This window comes from Euprymna scolopes, chromosome 18 (genome assembly GCF_053919585.1).
Source record: "Euprymna scolopes isolate OS-2025 chromosome 18, ASM5391958v1, whole genome shotgun sequence".
Classification (NCBI taxonomy): domain Eukaryota; kingdom Metazoa; phylum Mollusca; class Cephalopoda; order Sepiida; family Sepiolidae; genus Euprymna; species Euprymna scolopes.
Window position 1 is genome coordinate 84,837,513 of NC_136499.1, and position 26,048 is coordinate 84,863,560.

Here is a 26,048-nt window from a genome sequence, read left to right on the forward strand (position 1 = left end):
TGGGAAAGTAGCAACAGCTTTCGGGCACCTGACCAAGATTGTGGAAGAATAACATACTGAGCATGAACATCAAGATGAGGGTGTATCAAGCCTGTGTCCTCAGCATCTTACTCTACTGCAATGAGATATGTATCCTATACACCCATCACGAGCACAGACTAAACGCTTTCCACAATCTCAGAAAGATCTTAGCTATTACATGGCAGGACTGCATTCCAAACAAAGACATTTTCATCAAAGCAAATCTCTCAAGCATGTTTTCCCTCCTCTTCTGCACTGGTTGGGGCACGTTATTTGCATGCAGGATGGCCGAATCCGCAATGACATTCTGTATGGCGAGCTCTCAGCTGGCAGTAGACCAACTGGTAAATCGCTCCTCACATTCAAGGATGTGTGCAAAAGGGACTTTAAATCTGGCAACATCTGTTGACTTCGAATCCTCAGCTGCAGACTGTGACTCCTGGAGGGTCAAAGTCAAGAAGTTTGTCCGGCTGAGTGAGGAGAGAAGAAATGAACAGTGGCAGAGAGGCAGATGCAAGAGGGCAGCATCAGCAGCAGCATTGGCAGAGCCTAACGGAGGGTACCCCTGTGGGAAGTGCAATAAAATATTTTTTTAATTAAATAATTTTTCATTGTAATTTAGACTTACAATTATTTAAAATGATTATAAGTCAAATTTTCTTAGTCATTTGGACAAATTAAATGAATTGTTAAGAAAGCAGACATTTTTAGCAATTTTTTCATTGTATTTTTAGCACATCTGAATTTACACAGACCAAATAGCCGTAATAGTATGCAATAAATATTATGATAAACATAAATATTACATCAATTAAAAATGTGTAATCGTTCAAATTGGATTAGTAGGACATGTCTTTAATATAATTGATATATTTAATATATTATCAAACGTCTCATTATCCTCTCTACCCCCCCCCGGTCATTTTTGCTGTTGTTTTAATATGATAGAAAGTTTTCATTTTCAGTACAACAAAAGAATTACATGGCTAACTAGTATACAAATAAACCAAGATGCATTGCGATGAAATCAAATTTTATGATGAAATTAATGTGGAGGAGGATCGCAGACTTGCTTTGCCACGATTACTTATAACTAGGGCTATGACAAGAGAATATTCTTACCATTGTTTTGACTCTTGAGCATATATCCGACTCAGTTCGACACAGTTAATCAATCGAGAACTACATCACTTTATATAAAAACATATAAGATAATGATATATACTTGAGAGTCAAAATAATGAAAAGAATATCCTCTTGCCATAGTCCTACTTTTAACTTACAATGTAAAATTTGATCATAAACCTCCAGAACAGTCTTTCTCATTATTTTCACCCAAATCCTTATCTATTATCTGAACTGCACAAATAAAACTGTGTGCAATAATAAAAGGAAAACAGCCAGTCAATAAGAAATCAATAATAACTGTAAATTAATGCAATGTTATTTGTCAAATCAATATCCAAATTAGCTAGATACATGACAATCCCGTCGACATCCACAGTATATAAAGAAACTAAATTCCTTTTTGTATAAGGATTTTAATGTCATTGATATATAATACGATAAACTGCCAAACTTTAATCAGTAAGTTGGGAAAACCTTACTTATAATATAGTATTGTTGTTTAAGTTAGATCTGATATAATCTGTATTTGATGTGCAACAAGTTTTCTATCTCAGCTAATGTTACTAAAATAAATATCCAATGGAATAATCTATTTACAAAATCTAACACAATTCATACTGAAATTATATGTTACAATAATAATCATACTGAAACTATAACGCTGGTAACTAAGATAATATATTTTTTAGATTCAAATTATTTCCTTAATAATATAGATTGTTTGGAATAAATATAATATTTTTTAAAAAGGAAAAGACAAACATCATATCTTGGCAAAGGAGTGATGTATTCTCAAAATTCAATAGTGCATCTCTTAACACATGTCTTTTCTCGAATACAGTTCACTAGAAGAAACTGCTCCAAGCCTCCGGGCAGGATCTGAACTAGCAGCATAATGTCCTTTGAGAAACATCTGAATATCAGTTTGATCTTTAGTGTAGGAAGTGGGATAGTTGGTGTCTTTCTCAGCTGTGCCACACACATAATAGTCGATGGAATTGCAATCAGACAAGAGGCCAGATGTTGGGATTGATGAAATCATAAAAGCTCTTTGATGGCTACTTCTTGGTTTTCGCTAAAGTGTGACATGGAGCTAAGTCTGACTGCTAGACATATGTCCCTTTCACAGTCACTGACTTCATTCAGTGTTTGACAACAGTGTGAAGCAAATCACTACAACAATCTGAATTATCTAAGTTTCATTTTGAAGATGTAGGTTGGTCTGTCATGACATTCACTGGAAATACAACCAAAACACCATCACAGTTTCAGTAAACTTGGTTTTCATCATATGCTGAGCCACACGTTGTTCTACACATTTGTGCAACTGATTCTGATAAGAACCAGAGAATACTTACTGGCTGTTTGACCGTGTTGAGAAGTTTATTGGTTTTCATAAGTCAACTCTTGTTTTATAAAGAGTTGCAAACATCCTCATTCAACGCTTTCTTCTTAGTCAGCTCTTTCATGTCCATCTCTCTCTTCAAGGCATTCCCACACATTTTCACAACTTCTCAACAAACACAGAATGTATGGATTTATCTTTCCTGGTGATCACTGTTTCCACATTACGTTTATGTCACAATTCTTCAGTTGACATCTTACAGCCTTCAAAGTATTTTAAGACCACTGAGCTGCAACTAATATTTCTGAATTTTTTAATCTGCTGTTTAATATGATGATGCCGATCATTTTCTTCATCCCTCGAACTCACCAACAATAAAACACAGAAAACCTGTTGCCCTTTACTACTATTACATAGTTCACATGCTTCTGAAGGAATAGAAAAACAAAAATTTAATTTATTTATTAAATTGTCTCATCGTTTTCTTCTGAGATGGGGCATCGTACTAGATTTCAGACTCACTCATACATTCCAATTGAGAGATCTTTTTAAGATTCTAATCGTCCTTTTAAGTGCAGTTGTTTCTATCTCTCTTGCCGGGTATATTTACCAGGAATTTTTGAAATTCTTTTTATGAATCCGGTCGTTCCTAACACTCATATGTGCTTATGTGGAAAATGTTTTCTAACACCAAAAATGTATGCATACAAATACAAATAAAAAAATGTTGTGTCCAAACTGAAATAAGTTTTTAACTCCAATGCATCAATACATTTGTCATCCGCCATTTTGTGTATTTAGATTTCAGCTTATCGTGTTGGCCAGGAGTTAAAGTTTTCAATCACATTCTGAATAATGGTAACTTGCAAAGGTTTACCAAAATTAACCAAAGAGAGTGAAACTCATTTTTCTTTTTATTCAAAGAATTTTAGAGATTAAGATATATTTTTTTTAGAGGAGCGGGGTACATTCATAGAATAAAGAAAAACAAAAGTGAACTAAAACAAGAAAAGTATGGCGATGTCAGTTTGCTAAAAATAAAATGTAATGTTGATATCAATTTCATTTCCTTCATTTTTAAATGACTTCACTTGAGATAGAATAGTTAAAAAAGAAAGAAAAAAAAGACCAAAAAGGCAAATGATTTAATTTGTAATAACAGAAGCAACCCTCTTCTTCCTCCTCCTCTTCTTCCTCCTCCTCCGCATTTTACTACTACTACTACTACTACTACTACTACTACTACTACGGCTGCTTGATTATTTCATAATAAGATTTACGTGCACTAAAAATAACGAGAAATGTCTATAACACTCAAACTCATGCATTTAACCATATACACGGTTATATAATAGTGCATCTATATGTGCGTGCATGTGTACATGCATATGAATATGTATATATACAACTGATATATAAATACATAGTGTGTGTATGTATATGCATACATATATATATAAATACATGTACAAATTTATAAACACATTCATATGTGTGTGTTGACGTGTGTTCTTTATATGTAAAATATAAATGTATTTGCACATGCACATATGTGTGTGTGTCTGTTATGATACTAAAACTGAATTTGTTTGTCACGATGTCACTGTCTCAAATTTTAACGTCATGACGTCATTTCTAGTAAACTGTTCTTGAAATGAAGTCGAAAAATATTTTGTGTGAATTTTTTTAATGTACAAAGGAGGGAGAAACACTTAGTTTAGTAATACTCTGAAGGCAGCCTAAATTATATTTAGTGTTATTAGTCGCGCTATGTAAGCCTCCTGTTTCTTTTTTTTTAACTGATCACGTAAATAATTTCTCTTCTAGAGGTGGGATTTAAAAATTGTTTTAAATAGTGTTCTCGAAGTCTCCTTACTTACAGAAGTGCTCAATATCCTCGGTAGAGCCGTAATCTAAACTACTTAATATCCTGCATAGAACATATATGATCCAAAAAGTAAGTTTTTTTGCTCTTCACAAAACAAGGGATTTCTCTTTTTGAAACGGGGAATCTTCATGTACATACATATGTACGTACGTTATCACCTTCAAATACATTAATGTTTGTACATACGTTATTAGCTTTCACACATTTATGTTCGTACATATCCCCTTTCACACACACTTCTGTTCACATATACGTTATCCATTTTAATACACATTTATGTTTGCACGTACGTTATCATCTTTCATCACCTTTCCCACACATTTATATCATAAAAAAATTGATAAGGCTAGTTAATCGGTTTTGAACCTCGCTTAACAGAGCTAAATCGATGTTAGGAAAATACGATTAAAAAATATTATGAAAAGGAAAATATGGCATGGAGGTGAACAAAAAAAAAATGGGAAAAAATCAAATAAAAACCACATTAGAACTTAACGATTTTATTCGATAATTATTTGATTCTTTCCCTGTTTTTTTCCCCAGCCATATTTTCCGTTTTTTATAATATTTTTAATCGTAATTTCCTAACAACGATTTAGCTCTGTTAGTGAGGTTCAAAACCTAGACTTCTCATTTTTTTTTTTTTTTAATCTTTTAATTCATTATATTAAACTAATTCGGTCTTTATATACCATTATTAAATTCTGTACCTCCCTATATATATATATATATATATATATATATATATATATATATATATATATATATATGCTAGCAGGGAGAGTCGACGTTGCCCGGGATTGAATGAGGATCAACGAATGTTCCACACTTCCAATACTGTTATTGTCATCGGAATCGATGAAATCGCCCATTCAAATCGATGATTGCCTGCTCTAGTCAGGAACTTTAATTAAAGTTTAAAATGCAAAAGTAAAGTTTCAGGATTGGATTATGCTCTAAACAGAAATGTTCATTTTGAAAGCGCTCCTGTCTTATCAAAGAACCTACTGCTGATTTTATACACCGGATCCGCTTGTGCAGTGATAAAATTTATCGAATTCACTTATAATGTTACGCTTAATAAAAGTGTTAACTTTGGTCAAAATTGGACTGTTACTTATTTAATGGGATTTTTCAGTTATCGATTTACGATATTTATCATTAAGATTCCGATATACTATATATATATATATATATATATATATATATATATATATATATATATATATATATATACTGGTTGATTGCATCCTAATGACTAAAGGAAATAATCAGCCCACAATCATAATATTTGTTCATTTATTTTTTTTAATTTCCGCGAATGTTTCTACATTTTCTTTACTGTCTTATACTTCGCAACCCCTAACAAAACTTGTTACACAGTTTCAAAACCAAACATAAACGGAGCAAGGTCAGTAAGAAAGATGAGAAGAAGAGTAATTAAAAGATTCGCAAAACGCACTTTAAAGATAATAATCAAAGAAAAATCTGATCTCATCTACAAAAATAAAAATAACACATCTTACATCACATGGGAAGATTCTGAAGCCGCCATCTTACATTTAATAGAAAGATCATTAATTTCGATTCCAAGCACAAAACTGGATAAAATTCCAATAAAATTTGAAAATGTCTGTTTATAAAGTATTGTTAGCCCTAGATTAAAGAATAAGGTTTAGAAACTGTTAGATATTATTCAATAGTTAGATACAAAACTAACATTAGTTGAGAAGGTTACTAAACATACCATGTGCTAGCTATATCCTAGTTTTCTTTGTAAACACAACGTAAATGATTTCAACCACAGAAAAATATGTAATCTATAAGATACTGCATAATTTCTAATATTAATAAACAAGATTGTAGATAATTTTAAAAAAATCTGAATTTTATAACTTTATAATTAAATTATCGTGATATAATTCACAATCAACTATTTGTCTTCACTAGCCTAAAGAAAAAAATAAGAAAATCCAAGGGACGCAATTTTAAATAAAACTACATGGACTAATTAATTTTAATTAATTTCTTCAACGTTTAAGTAAGCCTAAAGTAGGATAGTATATACCTTAAAATATATAACTGCATAACCATGTTGACACACTGCTTATCATTAGATCATCAAAGTTAGCCAATATCAGATGGGTGACCATTTGGGAATATGAGGCGCTGTATGTAGGAGGACATCGACACTTTCAACAGCTCCTGCATTTCATCTGGCCACTAGCTGTCTCGACCTTGCTGCTGGATCAGGCTGGTTGGGACAAGAGAGTGGGGCTATCTCAGTGCAAACCAGCTTTAATTCAAACAAACCCCAGTGCGTGTCATCCATTATCCTTAAGATGACCAGATGTTCTTCATCATTCTGATAGACGAACATTATATATATATATATATATATATATATATATATATATATATATATATATATATATATATATATATATATATATATAACACAAGGTCAAAATAATATCATTTATGTTTACCTACAAAGAGAATGTCGTTGTGTGACTTTTTGATATTTCGATTTTTTACTTTGTTTTCATTTTTATTATTTTTACTAATTCGACATTTCGACCCAAATTTCAAATAGTTTTTCCTTTGACCTGCTAATTTAGGTGAATGTCCACGCTGACCTCCGATCATCTTCCCTAGGTATTCGGCATTAGAGAATTAAAAATTAAAAACAACCCTTTCCATCCACTGAAAAGGGGGAAAAAACGGATGTACTCGCACACTTCCCTTTATAGGCAAGTATATAAACTGCCCTGTCGACACAAATTCTCACAACAACAGTCGAAACAAATATGTCTACCCAACTTCATACATCTTCTTCTTCACTTGGAACGGTCTAAGATACTCTGTACTTTTAGTTGTTTCATGTTGTCAATAAAAAGTTGACAGTTTTGTATGCATGACTCTGCCACCATTTTCTCTCTCCATATCTCTTATATCAGTTTTAAAATTTATCGTGTCATTCATGTTGTTCATTTCAAAAGAGTAAAAAATCGAAAAGTAAATGGAAATATATAGATATGTGTTAGGAAATAAAACGTCATATAAAGAATTTAATGCAATTATGCATAATGTACGAGATATAATAAATGAAATCGCAAGTACAAACAGTAAATGAGATAAATATTTGTTTCACAGAAAGGTAACAACAAAATCAATAAGTATGATTGTTGAATGCACACTTTATTATCTATTCTTATCAGGTGCAATGATATGGTTTGTTGTTTTTAAAAGAGAAGCAGATCTGTAGATTTTTTAAACGATTTGTGTTTGAGTGAGCGAGAAATAATTATGTTTAAAGATGTGGAATATTCACTAACTCATAGAAGAGAAATACTCACAAACTATAGATGTAAATATACTTTGTTTTTACTGATGTATCAATATAAATTTTAAGATAAAAAAAAAAAATAACATTTTTTAGAAATTGAAAATAAGAAATATTTTCTTTGAAAAAGTAAATCAAATAGAAACTAAAGAAAATCTAAAGACTTCTATAGGGATATTAATATTGATCTTAAATTTTATATATTTATGAGTAAAATAGGAACTAAGAATAATACATGACAACAGGATCATTTGGTCGCGTTGATGAGTAAGTACATCTAGTTCATTCTAACAAAGTCGTCTTTTGTTTGGCCCACCTAAAAGTGAATAACAATAATCCATTGGCTGATGAAACGCTTAGGAAGTGTGGTGGAAATAAAGACAATAAAATGAAGAACTCTAATTGGTTGGGGATATATATATATATATATATATATATATATATATATATATATATATATATATATATATATATATAAGGTTATGGTAGTTTGCTTGAAGCATTGTTTAGTGTGTATATAAAGGTAATTTATAGAGGGAAATATAATGCAAATGTGTCACGGATAAATACGAGCTGAAGCAAATTAACACATTTTATGACTGGAATGAGTTTTGAATCTTCTTATTCTTATTAATATCATTTTTTTCATCTTACTTGCCATGAGTACAGCTTGATGGAGGTTTCGTATAACGAAAATTTCAGGAAAAATTGTCTTCTTTACAACTTAAAATGTGCATAGAAAGACCAATGACATTTAGAGGAGTTCATCAAAAATTAGTTGAATTTAAACATTTTTAAAAAAATTTCCTTCAAATGATTTTGCTTGTCTATTTTAGTGTCACTGTCTCAGAACGAGTTTTGCATCACTTTTATGTTCCCTTACGAGGATTTAAATCAAAATACAATGCTATTAAACCTTGTGCCTAGAATTCATGTTCTAATTTTGATCAAAATCCATTACATGATTTTTATTCTAGAAAAATTTTAATAAAAAATTTGAAATTCAGGAACCATACTTTAATAATTATGGATCAAATTCAATGAAAATCTTATATATTTGAATTTTCAAATACGATGTTGTCCCTTAAAAACCTTTTAAATATTCTAAATGATATGCTAAGATTTGAACCCAGGATAGTTTATTCTATAGGACTTGACAAGGGATTAATAAAGATTTAGTTGGAGATAGGTTAGTTTAAAAGTCAAATTCTAAAAGTAAAATGGACGTTAAACTGAATACGATGATAGCATTATCCCTCAACGCTATACAATACAGTACCGGAATAGTGGACTCGCTGGAGTGTTGCCACTGCAACACACTTAAAAAAGAAACGCCCAATCCCACTTTCTTTGAATGCCATAAACTCTGGCGATTCTGTGATATGTTAATGAAGTGTCAGCTCATATCGACCCCGAGCCTCCTCTTCTGCTATTTGACAACATAGAATAAAAAAAAGACAAATGGTGTTTCTTGCAATTCTGGTCATTGCATGAATGTTAGTCTGAACGGTGTCTCTGAGAGATAACCAAGGGCTTGACTCTTTTGCTAATCTGAATCTGATTACTTACTGAAGGTCAAAATCAAATGTGACAGAAAAAATAACATTACTCGGTATTTGAAAAAATCGTAACAAGTTTTGATGGTCTTGTGCCTAATTTGTTTTAAATATATTTTTTTGAGTTTTCTGCAAATAATTTAAAGTGTAATCTATTCTATTCTTGATCAATAATGGAGAGATCCTTCTAGACAAAAGCAATTTAAATTTTATGTTAACGAAGAGTGCCCCTTTTTGAGCAGCAGGATTTTCCTTCAACTTTGTGTCTAACTCGCTCTCTCGAAGGAAAGCAGGTAAATATAAATCTATCATCTTCTTCTATGAGTAAAATACGACTTGTATTTAAGTTATTGTATAAAATCAATTGTTCAATATAGATATTTTAAGTATTAAACAACATAAAAGGTATTGATCTGCAACATAATCAACAAACTAAACCTAATGAAACATTGTCAATAATTAATAAATTTGGAAACTACACTGCTATGCCTAAAATAGTAAGTTGGGTTCAAGTAGTAGTATATAATGAATCGTTGCAAACATGTGTTTTATTTTACTTATTAAATTAAATGACAAAAACGTTGTTGATATGCTTTAAAATATTCCCAACTAAACCAAGCAAAACTTATCACAATAAACTGAAATAAAACTGAGTACAAGTAAAAAGAAAGGTGTTTACTACACACATTCAACACAAAATTGAAAAATACTAAACTATAAGAGACAACATGAATTTTTCTTTACATCAATGGAATGCATTAAATATACCAGTGGAATATTATTACATATAATATGTTGTTTTAAAACTGAGGTTGACTACAAAACTGTGAATCAGATAATATTTTGTCTTATAACGTGCATACATGTATGAATCCACAGAATCATCCATATGTGTAGGTGTGTGTGAATAGACACATTCTCACACTAAAACACTATTAGTGTTGCTTGAGCATTCCGCATAAAGTGCAAATTAAACATTGTCCTTACTAAAATTAAAGGAGTGTGGCCTCAGTCTTGGTCGGCTTTTTCCAGGGCTTCCACTCGGACTTCCTGTCGGTGATTCCCAACTGTCTGAATCACTGTCCTTACGAAGTCTGTTGCATTGACGAGTTTGGGCTATGACCAAGGAATCCCTGACTAACAATAATGGCTTCACCTCTGTATCAAGACTGTCCAAATCAGTAGTCTCTGTGTCTGAGAGAGGAGATGACTTAAGCTTTGTCTGCTGCGTGACATGAGTTTTAGAGGTCTTTTCAACGACTTGCAGAATCTCTTCATCCGGAGACCCTGCTATAACGGTACTGGTGCCTAGCTTTCTTTGCCGCAGACGCTTCCCATAGCTACTGATCGGACTGGGCACATAACGTTTGAAGGTGAACAGCTCGGGATCAATCCATGATGGCGATAGCTGTTGATGTAGCTTTGATTCGGGTTTCATACGAGTGAATGTCGTCATGGTGGGCGTGTCAAAATCGTGATCGTTTGGGAAAGACAACAATTTACTGTACACAAACTCATCTGGTGTGAAAGGATCGCTGATATCATCATCATCGTCTTCTTCTTCATCATCTTCCCTTTCATCCCTCTCTTCCTCTTCCTCCCCCTCTGCATCCTCCTTTACCTCCTCTTCGATAACTCTTTTGTTTGCCTCTTTTTTATTTGTTTTATAGGGTTTGGAATACAACTCATCACTAGTAGACACTTCCATAACTGCTGAAAAACAAACGGAGAAATAAAAATTCAAAAAAAAAAAAAAAAAGAATTAGGAAAAAAAAAAATAGTTGAAAGAAATAAAGAAAAAAGACAAAAAGGTAGAAGAAACGATGGTGAGATGGCAATAATTCAAAAGTAGACCAAATATCAATTTAGTACCCCAGTTCTGCTAAACTTAAGAAGGAAAAGGATCAATTTGACACCCAATCACCCAATGACATAATTGAAATTTCTAATGTAAGCAAATTTGACACGTATTTTCTAAATTGTTTCTGAAACAGAAACAATTTAGAAAAATAAATTTGAAAATGATTACGTTTACATTTGTAAAATTGTGGTGCATTTGATTGACGTCGGATACAATGTAATGCAAAATCCATTCCTTCCAGAGATCAGCAGAACATATGCATAGAATTGCTCTTAAGAAATGTTTGTATAAAAGGAGTTCAAGGTAAAAAACTGAATTCAATTTCATTATTTTTAATCAAAAAACAAAAAATATCATGGAAATGATATAGTGTATATTATTCTATTATCTGTTATAAATTTAATAAACAAGGCCAATAATCTGAAATAAAAAGCAAAATAATAGCTACAAACATAGAAAAAACCCTTTTAATTAATTCTTCTTATAAAAACATTAATTCATATCATGAAAATGATTAATAAGATCTCACTTTATATATATATATATATATATATATATATATATATATATATGTCATGTAATTATTTCAAATTGTGTAAAACTTATTTTGCTGATGAACCGTCCTTACTAGCATCATATTTAATTTTTAATTTTTTATATATTTTAAAAGTTATACAGAAAAATAAATACAATTTTAGTTGTAAGGTAGACAACTTCTATTGTATTCTGCATTTCAAAATGTGAGTTATTCTCATTGTAAGCTTATTTTTATTTTCAGCTGACTTTTTAAGAATATTACATACGAGTATTACCAAGAGCCTGAAGCAGACTAAGTAATTTTAAAAATATATTGTGGCGTAATACATTATTGGTAATATTGCCAATAATACGGTATGAAAAAAGCAGATGAAAATTGGCTTTTTTTTATGGAGATCACCAATTATAAAGGCCTGGAAGTCACTTGGGGATTAGGTTATTGCGATAATGGGATAGTATCGTAGTAATTGTTAGTATTAGAGTTTTGATAACGTGTCTTACTTAAGGGGCTGGTTCATCAGGAATTTGTTTATGTTGGACTTGAAGACATCCAAGTTGTAGTCAGATGGGAAACAGGCAAACGGAAGAGAGTTTCACAGGCGTGCAGTTCTAAGAAAGAAGCTTTGTTCATGGAATCTACGTTTTGATTTAGGCACAGATAAAGAGTGGGGAAAATTATTGACAGTGGTTTCAGCTAGATGGGTGTTTTTCGTGAAAGATTGGCGAGGGGGGACCAGAGATTGGAGCTCAGACGAGCACTTGCTATGGAAGTAACGATAAAACAAAGACAGGCTCGCAACGTCTCTTCTGTGGGAGAGAGGTTGCAGGGAAGAAAAAACGGCATCCCGCACTAAGCTACAAAGTCTATTTTGTACTCTGTCAAGGCAGGATAGGCTGTTTTTAGCAGCTTCTGCCCAGGTGTGGCAGCAGTACTGCATCCTTGGATGCACTTGGCTTTTATACAGATAGAGAATTGCATCAGATATCTTCTGGAGTGGTAGAAAGACCCCATCATTTTCCCAGCGACTTTGGCAACGGACTTGATGCATTTCAGATCAGGAGTAAAGGTCAACCCCAGAAACTTGTCAAAACATGGAGCCTCCCCAAAACGAGAGCCATCCATTTCAATTGGTGCCAGATAGGGATCAGAGCGTTGATGATGTAAAGATAGGAGTTTGGTTTTAGATGCATTAAGAGTAACCAGCCACCTCTCCCCCACTGTAACACGTGCTCAAGATCAGAGGAGAGAGAATCAGAGAGAACTTTGTCATTTACGGCCTTTGATGTGTTGCCATAGATGGTCATGTCATCGATATAGATGTCAACGAATGATTTAAGTATGTGTTTTGGGAGATTATTGATGTAGATCAGGAAGAGAGTTGGGCCCAGGATGGACCCCTGAGGGACTCCAACTTTAATACTGTGGGCCTCTGATTTCTGCCCATCAACCAATACTCCTATGAGTCTATCAGAGAGAAATTATTTAATAATTAAGAAAACATTTCCGGAACTGGAAATCTTGTGAAGTAGGCCTTTATGCCATACCTTATTGAAGGTCTTTGATATGTCAAGAGCGATTACCCTTTGTCGAGAGATTCACTAATCCTATGAGATATAACCAGCACATCTGCTCGTCAGAAACAAAGTTTTATTTGAAAACTTAAATGCTATTTAGATCAAACTTATAAAATACAACCGAGTTTGGGTTCTATATTCTGATTTATCTATGTGTTCCTTATCAATGTATTTATTTTTAAATGTAAACAGTAAATGCAATTAATTAATAAATTAGTTAATTTTGGACGCTTTGTATTAAATGAAATTTAAACCCATTTTTGGGCTACTTTAGAGTGTTTATGAAAACCTAGCATTTTTTATATTCTGCAAATAGTTCATGCATATTTTTGAATTGGCATAAAAAAAAAAACTGCCGATTTTGTATGGAGAGAAGAAAGTAAACATTCACTTTCGACAACCTTGTAACTTGATTTTCTTATTTTGTTCATTGAACGGTGTCTGAAAAAGGAGGGAAAATCGCTGTTTTCTAGCTTAAATCTAATCGTTTAACACTTATTGTCGGTTAGTTTTTGTCTTGAAATACTTTTCTTCCTTTATTATGCTCCTTACATAAAAGGGCTTCATGCTTTGTTTGAAGCTATTTTTATAAAAAAGAGGAAATCTAAAAATGACTAAAATGTAATGAGTAAAAATTTGGCACAACATATTTGTCAATGAAATCGAACAATCGAACAAGTATTAACGGAAATAAATATAAGCTGGGAACGTGAAAATCAAGACGAAGTCTTTAAAACTTTTCCCCAAATCAACAGAAATGGTTTTGACAACTGATAGAAACACAACTCTATCATTTCTCCACCGACAGAATTTTCATCACCCGATAAACAAGTATAATTGTCCCAGCTAAATATTGTGTAAGTCACTCGAAAGCCATTGTATTTTTCATATTATTAGTACTTGCATCATGTTAAATGTATTTTTTTAAACTTATGAACTATGATATTATATGTTCAACTATGTTAAATGTATTTTTCAAAAACTTATTTATTATTAATACTTTTTTATGTTAAATGAATTTTTTTTAAACTCAATACTTTTATTAGGTTAAATGAATTTTTTTTAAACTCAATACTTTTATTAGGTTAAATGAATTTTTTTTAAACTCAATACTTTTATTAGGTTAATTGAATTTTTTAAAAACTTATTTATTATTAATACTTTTTTATGTTAAATGAATTTTTTTTAAACTCAATACTTTTATTAGGTTAAATGTATTTTTTAAAAACTCATGTATGATTAATACCTTTATTATGTTAAATGATGTTTTAAAAAACTTATTTATTATTAATACTTTTATTGTGTTATGTATATTTTCGAAAAACTTATTTATTATAAATACATTTAAAAAACCTATGCATTATTCATACTTTTACTATAACTTATTTATTTTTAATACAATTATCATGTAAAATGTGATTTAAACAACTTCTGTATTATTAATATTTTTAATATGTTAAATGTATTTTCAAAAACTTAATTATTATTATCAATACTTTTATTATGTTAATGTATTTTTAAAAATTCAGTCATTATTGATACTTTTATTATGTTAAATATATTTAAAAAAACATATTTATTATCAATACTTTTATTATGTTAAATATATTTAAAAAACATATTTATTATCAATACTTTTATTATGAAAAATGTATTTAAAAAACATATTTATTATCAATACTTTTATTATGTTAAATATATTTAAAAAACATATTTATTATCAATACTTTTATTATGTTAAATATATTTAAAAAACATATTTATTATCAATACTTTTATTATGTTAAATATATTTAAAAACATATTTATTATCAATACTTTTATTATGTTAAATATATTTAAAAAACATATTTATTATCAATACTTTTATTATGTTAAATATATTTAAAAAACATATTTATTATTAATACTTTTATTATGTTAAATATATTTAAAAACATATTTATTATCAATACTTTTATTATGTTAAATATATTTAAAAAACATATTTATTATCAATACTTTTATTATGTTAAATATATTTAAAAAACATATTTATCATCAATACTTTTATTATGTTAAATATATTTAAAAACATATTTATTATCAATACTTTTATTATGTTAAATATATTTAAAAAAACATATTTATTATCAATACTTTTATTATGTTAAATATATTTAAAAAACATATTTATCATCAATACTTTTATTATGTTAAATATATGTAAAATCATATTTATTATCAATACTTTTATTATGTTAAATATATTTAAAAAAACATATTTATTATCAATACTTTTATTATGTTAAATATATTTAAAAACATATTTATTATCAATACTTTTATTATGTTAAATATATTTAAAAAACATATTTATTATCAATACTTTTATTATGTTAAATATATTTAAAAAACATATTTATCATCAATACTTTTATTATGTTAAATATATTTAAAAACATATTTATTATCAATACTTTTATTATGTTAAATATATTTAAAAAACATATTTATTATCAATACTTTTATTATGTTAAATATATTTAAAAAACATATTTATTATCAATACTTTTATTATGTTAAATATATTTAAAAAACATATTTATTATCAATACTTTTATTATGTTAAATATATTTAAAAAACATATTTATTATCAATACTTTTATTATGTTAAATATATTTAAAAAACATATTTATTATCAATACTTTTATTATGTTAAATATATTTAAAAAACATATTTATTATCAATACTTTTATTATGTTAAATATATGTAAAATCATATTTATTATCAATACTTTTATTATGTTAAATATATTTAAAAACATATTTATTATCAATACTTTTATTATGTTAAATATATTTAAAAACATATTTATTATCAATACTTTTATTATGTTAAATATATTTAAAAAACATATTTATTATCAATACTTTTATTATGTTAAATATATTAAAAAAAACATATTTATTATCAATACTTTTATTATGTTAAATATATTTAAAAACATATTTATTATCAATACTTTTATTATGTTAAATATATTTAAAAACATATTTATTATTAATACTTTTATTATGTTAAATATATTTAAAAAACATATTTATTATCAATACTTTTATTATGTTAAATATATTTAAAAACATATTTATTATCAATACTTTTATTATGTTAAATATATTTAAAAAACATATTTATTATCAATACTTTTATTATGTTAAATATATTTAAAAAACATATTTATTATCAATACTTTTATTATGTAAAATGTATTTTGAAAAACTTTATTTATTATTTATGTTTTTATTATGTAAATTTGTGTTTTTAAATAATTATGCAATATTAATATTTTATTATGTTAATTTTTTTTCACAAACTTATTTGTTATTAATAAGGCTCTGGCAAAAGAATATTCTTTTCATTATTTCGACTGTCGAGAATATATACGTTAATATTTTATATGTTTTTAGATAGAGTGATGTGGTTATCGATTGATTAACTGTTTTTAACTGTGTCGGATATATACTCGAGAGTCAAAATAATGATAAGAATATGCTCTTGTCATAGACCTAGTTATCAAAACTTTTATTATGTTATATGTATTTTAATAAAAACTTATGCATTATTAATGTTTTTATTATATTAAATTCAGTTTTGAAAAACTTATTTATTATTAATTCTTGTATTATGTCAAATGTGTTTCCTAGAAACTTTTTTATTATTTATAATTTTAATATATTAAATGTTTTTTTTAATTATGTAAATACTTTTGAATAAACCTTTGACCCTAATTTTGACCCCGTAATATCTATTTTTGGAGCTCAAATCATTACAAGTAACATTTAACAGTTCAAGTGTTTGGACTCAAAATTGGCGGAGGAGTTTGGTAGAGTTTTCAAAGGTCAAATCGTTGAACTTTGACCCCTTGACAGCCAAATTTCTGGCCGAAAACGGATTAAATATTTTTTTCCAAATCTCAATACTCCTTATGTCAAATCTCGAGTCTCTAGACCGAAAATTGAGAGAGTTATTTGGTAGGGAAATGTACACATAAACTCACACACAGACATTTTCACTTTTATAGATATATAGATTTATACTTTTATTGTATTTTATGTATTTTTTACAAAATTATTTATTATTAATACTTTTATTATGAAAATGTATTTTTCCAAAATTTATGCATAAATAATATTTTTTATTATGTTTAATGCATTTTCAAAAACGTATGGATTACCAATACTTGCATTATGTTAGAAGTATTTTTTACAAACTTATGTATCATTAATATCTCTATTATGTGAGATAGATTTTTACAAAACCCTTGTATTATTAATACTACAATTATAATAAATGTATTTTGAAAAACATGCATAATTTATACAGTTATTATGTTAAATGAATTTTTCAAAAACTTATCAATACTTTGATTATATTAAATGCACTTTTCAAAAACCTCTGTATTATACTTTTATCATGTAAAATGTATTTTCAAAAACTTTTGCATAATTAATACTTTTCCTATGTTTAATGTAATTTTCTGAAAACTTGCGCATTATTAATACTTCTATTATGTTAAATATATTTTATCAAAAACTCATGTATTATTTTCATACTTTTATCATGTTTAATGTGTTTTTCAAAAACTTATGTATTATTAATAATTTTATTATGTAAAATATATTTGTCAAAAGCTTATGCATTAATAATACTTTGTATGCTCAATGTCATTTTAAAAAATTAGCATTATTTATTCTTTCATTGTCAAATGTATTTTTCAAAAACATATGTGCTTTGTGTACTATTACTATGTAAAATGTATTTTGCAAAAACTTGTGTATTATTAATACTTTTATTATGTGAAATGTTATTTTCTGTATACTTGTTTTTTATTGATACTTTTATATGTTAAATGCATTTTTAAAACTTATTTATTATTAATACTTTTACTATGTTAAATATATTTTTCAAAAACATATGTATAATTAACACTACAATTATTTTAAAAAACTTATGTATTTTTCAAAATCTTATGTATAATTAACACTACAATTATATTAAATGTATTTTTAAAAATTTATGTATAATTAATATTACAATTATATTAAATGTATTTTTGAAAAACTTATTTATAATTAACACTACAATTATATTAAATGTATTTTTTAAAAACGTACGTATTATTAATACGTTTATTACGTTAAATGTATTTTTCTAAAACTTATTTGTAAATAATACTTTTATATGTTAAATGTATTTTCTCGAACTTATTTGTAAATAATATTTTATATGTTAAATGTATTTTTCTCAAACTTATTTGTAAATAATACTTTTATATGTTAAATGCATTTTTCTCAAACTTATTTGTAAATAATATTTTATATGTTAAATGTAGTTTTCTAAAACTTATTTGTAAATAATATTTTATATCTTAAATGTATTTTTCAAAAACTTATTTGTAAATAATACTTTTATATGTTAAATGTATTTTTCTCGAACTTATTTGTAAATAATACTTTTATATGTTAAATGTAGTTTTCTAAAACTTATTTGTAAATAATATTTTATATGTTAAATGTATTTTTCTAAAACTTATTTGTAAATTATATTTTATATGTTAAATGTAGTTTTCTAAAACTTATTTGTAAATAATATTTTTATATGTTAAATGTATTTTTCTAAAAACTTATTTGTAAACAATATTTTTATATGTTAAATGCATTTTTCTCAAACTTATTTGTAAATAATATTTTTATATGTTAAATGTAGTTTTCTAAAAACTTATTTGTAAATAATACTTTTATATGTTAAATGTATTTTCTCAAACTTATTTGTAAATAATATTTTATATGTTAAATGTAGTTTTCTAAAAACTTATTTGTAAATAATACTTTTATATGTTAAATGTATTTTTCTAAAACTTATTTGTAAATAATATTTTATATGTTAAATGTATTTTTCTAAAACTTATTTGTAAATTATATTTTATATGTTAAATGTAGTTTTCTAAAACTTATTTGTAAATAATATTTTATATGTTTAATGTAGTTTTCTAAAACTTATTTGTAAATAATATTTTATATGTTAAATGTAGTTTTCTAAAACTTATTTGTAAATAATATTTTATATGTTAAATGCATTTTTCTAAAACTTATTTGTAAATAATACTTTTATATGTTAAATGTATTTTTCTAAAACTTATTTGTAAATAATACTTTTATATGTTAAATGTAGTTTTCTCAAACTTATTTGTAAATAATACTTTTATATGTTAAATGTAGTTTTCTAAAACTTATTTGTAAATAATATTTTATATGTTAAATGTAGTTTTCTAAAACTTATTTGTAAATAATATTTTATATGTTAAATGCATTTTTCTAAAACTTATTTGTAAATAATACTTTTATATGTTAAATGTATTTTTCTAAAACTTATTTGTAAATAATACTTTTATATGTTAAATGTAGTTTTCTCAAACTTATTTGTAAATAATACTTTTATATGTTAAATGTAGTTTTCTAAAACTTATTTGTAAATAATATGTTATATGTTAAATGCATTTTTCTCAAACTTATTTGTAAATAATATTTTATATGTTAAATGTAGTTTTCTCAAACATATTTGTAAATAATACTTTTATATGTTAAATGTAGTTTTCTAAAACTTATTTGTAAATAATACTTTTATATGTAAAATATATTTTTCTCAAACTTATTTGTAAATAATATTTTATATGTTAAATGTAGTTTTCTAAAACTTATTTGTAAATAATATTTTATATGTTAAATGTAGTTTCCTAAAACTTATTTGTAAATAATACTTTTATATGTTAAATGTAGTTTTCTAAAACTTATTTGTAAATAATATTTTATATGTTAAATGTAGTTTTCTACAACTTATTTGTAAATAATACTTTTATATGTTAAATGTAGTTTTCTAAAACTTATTTGTAAATAATATTTTATATGTTAAATGTAGTTTTTCTAAAACTTATTTGTAAATAATACTTTTATATGTTAAATGTATTTTTCAAAAACTTATTTGTAAATAATACTTTTATATGTTAAATATATTTTTCTACAACTTATTTGTAAATAATACTTTTATATGTTAAATGTAGTTTTCTAAAACTTACTAATTATTAATACTTTTATTATGGTACATCTATTTTTAAAACATCTGTGTTGTTTAATTTTTAGCTAGTATAATGTATTTTAAAAAATATATGTATTATTAATACTCTTAATCTGTTTATGTATTTTTCATGAATTTATTTATTATTTATGCTTTTACTGAATGTATTGTTTCAAAAGCTTATGCTTTATTAATACTTTTACCAATTTAAAATGTATTGTTAAAAAATTAATGTTTATTTATACCTTTATTATGTTAAATTTATTTTTCAAAACCTTACATATTATTAATACTATTATTATGATAAATGTATTTTTCAAATATTTATATTTTATTAATACTTTTAATATATGCAATGAATTTTATAAAAAATTAAGTTTTATTAATACTTTTATTATGTTATAATCAGATATGATTTAAAACAATATTTTCTATTTTATTATAGAACAGTACTCGTAATAAATTTTAAGCGAAGTGTAGATTGGGAACTTCAGTTATGCTGGTAGCTGAAAAGAAGTGAGTTTGCATGGCAATATATTTGACGTAATCCCCATTCTTTTCAAAGGTAAACAAAACACATAGTTTCAAACTGACTTGGTCTCAGAAATTTTTTTCATTAAAAAATTTAAAACGCATTTCTATTTATTTCTAACAAAGACAAAGTTGTCCGTTCTCCAATCAAAATTAATTTAATTAAAACACAATTATTATTTTTCACGCAATATTTAAAAAAGAAATACAATTAAATCTTTCTGAGTGATGATTTTCATTTAAGAAGCAATAACATAAGTCATTCCTGAGATTACATATCTTCGCCTGACGGTATAATGTATCAAGTATTCCTGGAGTTATGCCATGAAAACATTGATAACTCAACAACTCTTCAGCAGATTCAAATTCTGTATAATGATTTCTGTTATCCAAGACCATACATCAAATCCATACATCAAATTTGGAAAAATCAGTCGTTGAAATTAAACCATGAGCGAACATTTAAGGTCATCAGACGTCAAGATGATATTAGATAATATTTATTGTCAAGTATATATGGTCAAGTAGTAAATCTTTATGATAAACAAAACTAAAGTTATCACTAAAAATGTTAAAAATATTTCTGTTAAATTTTGTCTCAGATATCCTAAAATGAAATCATTTCTAAGTTAGACCATAACCAATATAGTGATATGATCAAGTGATGTTGACAGTAGGCTGTATACAAACTCGACTAAAAACATACCTTTTGCTTTGATGGAGACAAAACTATTATGTGCAAATGTATTATTCCAAAACTTATGCATTATTAATACAATGTTATTGAAAATGGATTAAAAACAAGACCATCTTTACTTATTATAAACAAAACCTAGGACTTTAAAAAGTACTTTTCTTCTTTATTATAAAATGATCTTTTTACAAAGTTTGGCCCAAATGACGATTTGGCACCTCAGTTATGATAGCGACTCAAGAACAGTTTCAACATGACGCCATATTTGAGCTCACTCATCCTCTTGATTCAAACAAAACACGCATTTTAAAATAAAATGATTTCATAAGTTCTTTTCTATTAAAAAATACAAATAATTTCTATTTCTATTTATTTCCTACAAAATACAAATTCACTTCAATCATTAAATTTGACAATTTTACAATTTTATTGAAACAAAGAATTATGTTTTCACACAATTATTAAAAAAGAACACAAAGAAATATTTATAAATAACAAGATGGATGAAAAAAATGCGCTTTTATATCGTTTTTTAAAAGTTATAAGTGTTGATTTTTTGGTAAGAAATAAATTCAAATAATCTTGAATTTTTAATAGAAAAATTCAATTTAAAAATACGTTTTATTTATGACTGAATGATGACGTCAGATATTATATCATGGATGGCATTTCTTTTTTATTTTTTGACCAAAAATAAAAAATCACTTTATTAGATCTATTTATGATTTTCGCAAGTGTTACCAAAGGTTTCTTTTATTTTTTATAATTCGTGTTAACTTTCAATAATTATATGAAATCATTTGCATTCCAACTGCTGTCTTCATATTGGTTATTAAGCTTCTTTAATTTTCGTGCTTCTTCAAAGAGTTTCATTTTGGAAATATTCAAATTCAATCCAAAAAGGCAGATTACTTGAGTTCTATTGGAGAACCTCACATATTTGGTAACTATACAAAAACCAAGATAAAGACATCAGATCAAATAGAAATAATGGAAATGGTATTTATTATTATCGGTAGAGAAAATGTAGACAAAAATTCACCATTTTAGCTTTAAAAAATTATATAAAACAAATTTGTAACAAAAAAAAAACAATACATTCATCTAAGTAAGAGATGCAAAATACAAATATTTAAAAAAACAAAAACTAAACTCGATTCTACAGAATCTAAGTAAGCGCAGGAGGCCATACTTAATGTATTGCTAGATTTCTACCATTTATTAAGACAGTGGCTTGATATAAAACAATGGTGAAGCAAATTTGACAATGTGAGACATTAAAACGGCTTGAAACATGCTTTAAGCATTTTAAAATTTTTGTGTGCACCTCTTTCAGTTTTCTTATGTAAAAAGAAGTCTAGAAATCAATTTCATGTTTTCAAGAATGTTGACAGTTAAAAAGATAATGCAAGATGATAACAACAAATATGGTGAAGCAACTTTATGTGAAACATTAAACTTGTAACATGCTTAAAGGTGTGATTAGCATAATGAGTACAATCGTTGACTATGAAATCGGCTATCTCAAGTTCGATTCTTCACAGATCTATTGTGGTTATTGATGCAATACTGGACAAATCTCCTTTCGATTATGAGGGAATAGGATCATTGGCAATAGGCATCCTGTTTTAAAATGAAATAAGAGTGAATATGCTGTAAAATATACAAATGACTTAAGCATGTTCAGTTGTTAGTGTGGTCCTGGTTGAAATTATGTGCTATTTTTATCACTTTAAAGTTATGTTGATTTTTGTTTATCAACGATAAATTTAGTATGAATTATCTCCCCTGGTTTGCACATTTGATTATAACCTCTATGGTTGAGGTTCAAGCCCTGGTATAGTCAGCTGTACAGATGAGCCTTAGATATGGTAAAACACGTGTCTGTAGATAACTATCTTATAAGTAAAAAAAACAAAAAAAACAAAAACAAGTAGATGTATGTATACATGTATTTAAATTTACATTTGTGATCCTGGCTTGAGGTAGTTGTCTGTCTAGCCGCACTGATTAGCTGTGTTACAGCGAAACAGTACTGTTTGTTAATGACTATAATGCTCCCTATATTGGGTTGAGCATATTAGGAAGTGATATACAAACTGCCATTAGTGTATTAAGCGATGCTCTGTGTAAACAAATCGAAAAAAAAAATGTTTTGAACGCTACTAACTGAAGTTCTTTCAACACAGTTTGCAATTTGGAGACGGAATTGTTTTTGTTGAGATAAGTGATTTCAATCATGCTTTTTATTTTAGATTTAAAATATTAACAACTCCATTTTATTTCAGTATTTAATTTGTGTATTTCTGTTTTATTAAATGCTAGCTTTTTTTCTAGTCCAATACCGGCTTCCATCTTATCTCGAAATTACTTATAACGGCACCAACTTACTTTCGGAAGAACCCCCCCCCCCCATCAGCCTTTTCTTTTATATCGTAAGCTTCTTAAAACGTTACTAGCTTAAGTTCAGAATAAAATCACGATTTTCTATTAACGGCTAATTTAAAAAAAAAAAATGTTTTGAACGCTACTAACTGAAGTTCTTTCAACACAGTTTGCAATTTGGAGACGGAATTGTTTTTGTTGAGATAAGTGATTTCAATCATGCTTTTTATTTTAGATTTAAAATATTAACAACTCCATTTTATTTCAGTATTTAATTTGTGTATTTCTGTTTTATTAAATGCTAGCTTTTTTTCTAGTCCAATACCGGCTTCCATCTTATCTCGAAATTACTTCTAACGGCACCAACTTACTTTCGGAAGAACCCCCCCCCCATCAGCCTTTTCTTTTATATCGTAAGCTTCTTAAAACGTTACTAGCTTAAGTTCAGAATAAAATCACGATTTTCTATTAACGGCTAATTTAAAAAAAAAAAATGTTTTGAACGCTACTAACTGAAGTTCTTTCAACACAGTTTGCAATTTGGAGACGGAATTGTTTTTGTTGAGATAAGTGATTTCAATCATGCTTTTTATTTTAGATTTAAAATATTAACAACTCCATTTTATTTCAGTATTTAATTTGTGTATTTCTGTTTTATTAAATGCTAGCTTTTTTTCTAGTCCAATACCGGCTTCCATCTTATCTCGAAATTACTTATAACGGCACCAACTTACTTTCGGAAGAACCCCCCCCCCCCATCAGCCTTTTCTTTTATATCGTAAGCTTCTTAAAACGTTACTAGCTTAAGTTCAGAATAAAATCACGATTTTCTATTAACGGCTAATTTAAAAAAAAAAAATGTTTTGAACGCTACTAACTGAAGTTCTTTCAACACAGTTTGCAATTTGGAGACGGAATTGTTTTTGTTGAGATAAGTGATTTCAATCATGCTTTTTATTTTAGATTTAAAATATTAACAACTCCATTTTATTTCAGTATTTAATTTGTGTATTTCTGTTTTATTAAATGCTAGCTTTTTTTCTAGTCCAATACCGGCTTCCATCTTATCTCGAAATTACTTCTAACGGCACTAACTTACTTTCGGAAGAACCCCCCCCCCATCAGCCTTTTCTTTTATATCGTAAGCTTCTTAGAACGTTACTAGCTTAAGTTCAGAATAAAATCACGATTTTCTATTAACGGCTAATTTAAAAAAAAAATGTTTTGAACGCTACTAACTGAAGTTCTTTCAACACAGTTTGCAATTTGGAGACGGAATTGTTTTTGTTGAGATAAGTGATTTCAATCATGCTTTTTATTTTAGATTTAAAATATTAACAACTCCATTTTATTTCAGTATTTAATTTGTGTATTTCTGTTTTATTAAATGCTAGCTTTTTTTCTAGTCCAATACCGGCTTCCATCTTTTCTCGAAATTACTTATAACGGCACCAACTTACTTTCGGAAGAACCCCCCCCCCCATCAGCCTTTTCTTTTATATCGTAAGCTTCTTAAAACGTTACTAGCTTAAGTTCAGAATAAAATCACGATTTTCTATTAACGGCTAATTTTAAAAAAAAAATGTTTTGAACGCTACTAACTGAAGTTCTTTCAACACAGTTTGCAATTTGGAGACGGAATTGTTTTTGTTGAGATAAGTGATTTCAATCATGCTTTTTATTTTAGATTTAAAATATTAACAACTCCATTTTATTTCAGTATTTAATTTGTGTATTTCTGTTTTATTAAATGCTAGCCTTTTTTTTTTTTTTTTTTTTCCTCGTACATATGTTTATTTATCCACCGAGTTGATAGCAAAAATTACGAATTATACTCATTTTTAGTTCGTGTGAGGGGAATCTATCACCATACTTTCCCTTAAACACGTCTGTTGCACTTTTATTAAGTACAATACTTAATAGTTTTTTTTTTTTTTTTTTTTTAATGGAGAGTAGAAAACGCATTGTGGATGCGTTATCGGCAGCTCCTGTTACTCTCGCTTCTTCTTATTTGTCCCTCAGTCCTCATTTTTTTAAATGAGTGATTTTTCGGACAAAGGGAGA

General features: G+C 27.2%; 1 protein-coding gene across 4 annotated transcripts in view; it reads right to left on the reverse strand.

Moving 5' to 3' along the window:
- LOC145297675 (uncharacterized) overlaps positions 1–26,048 on the reverse strand; it is a 1,369,001-nt gene that overhangs the window by 351,203 nt on the left and 991,750 nt on the right. For 2 of the 4 annotated variants that reach the window (XM_080143861.1, XM_080143859.1), the window contains one exon: positions 10,272–10,997. The exons of 1 other annotated variant lie outside the window; for it this stretch is intronic. In XM_080143861.1, coding sequence (XP_079999987.1) covers positions 10,272–10,997 — 726 coding nt within the window. The remainder of the gene's footprint in view (positions 1–10,271; positions 10,998–26,048) is intronic. One more of the 4 variants, XM_080143860.1, reaches the window with a different exon arrangement.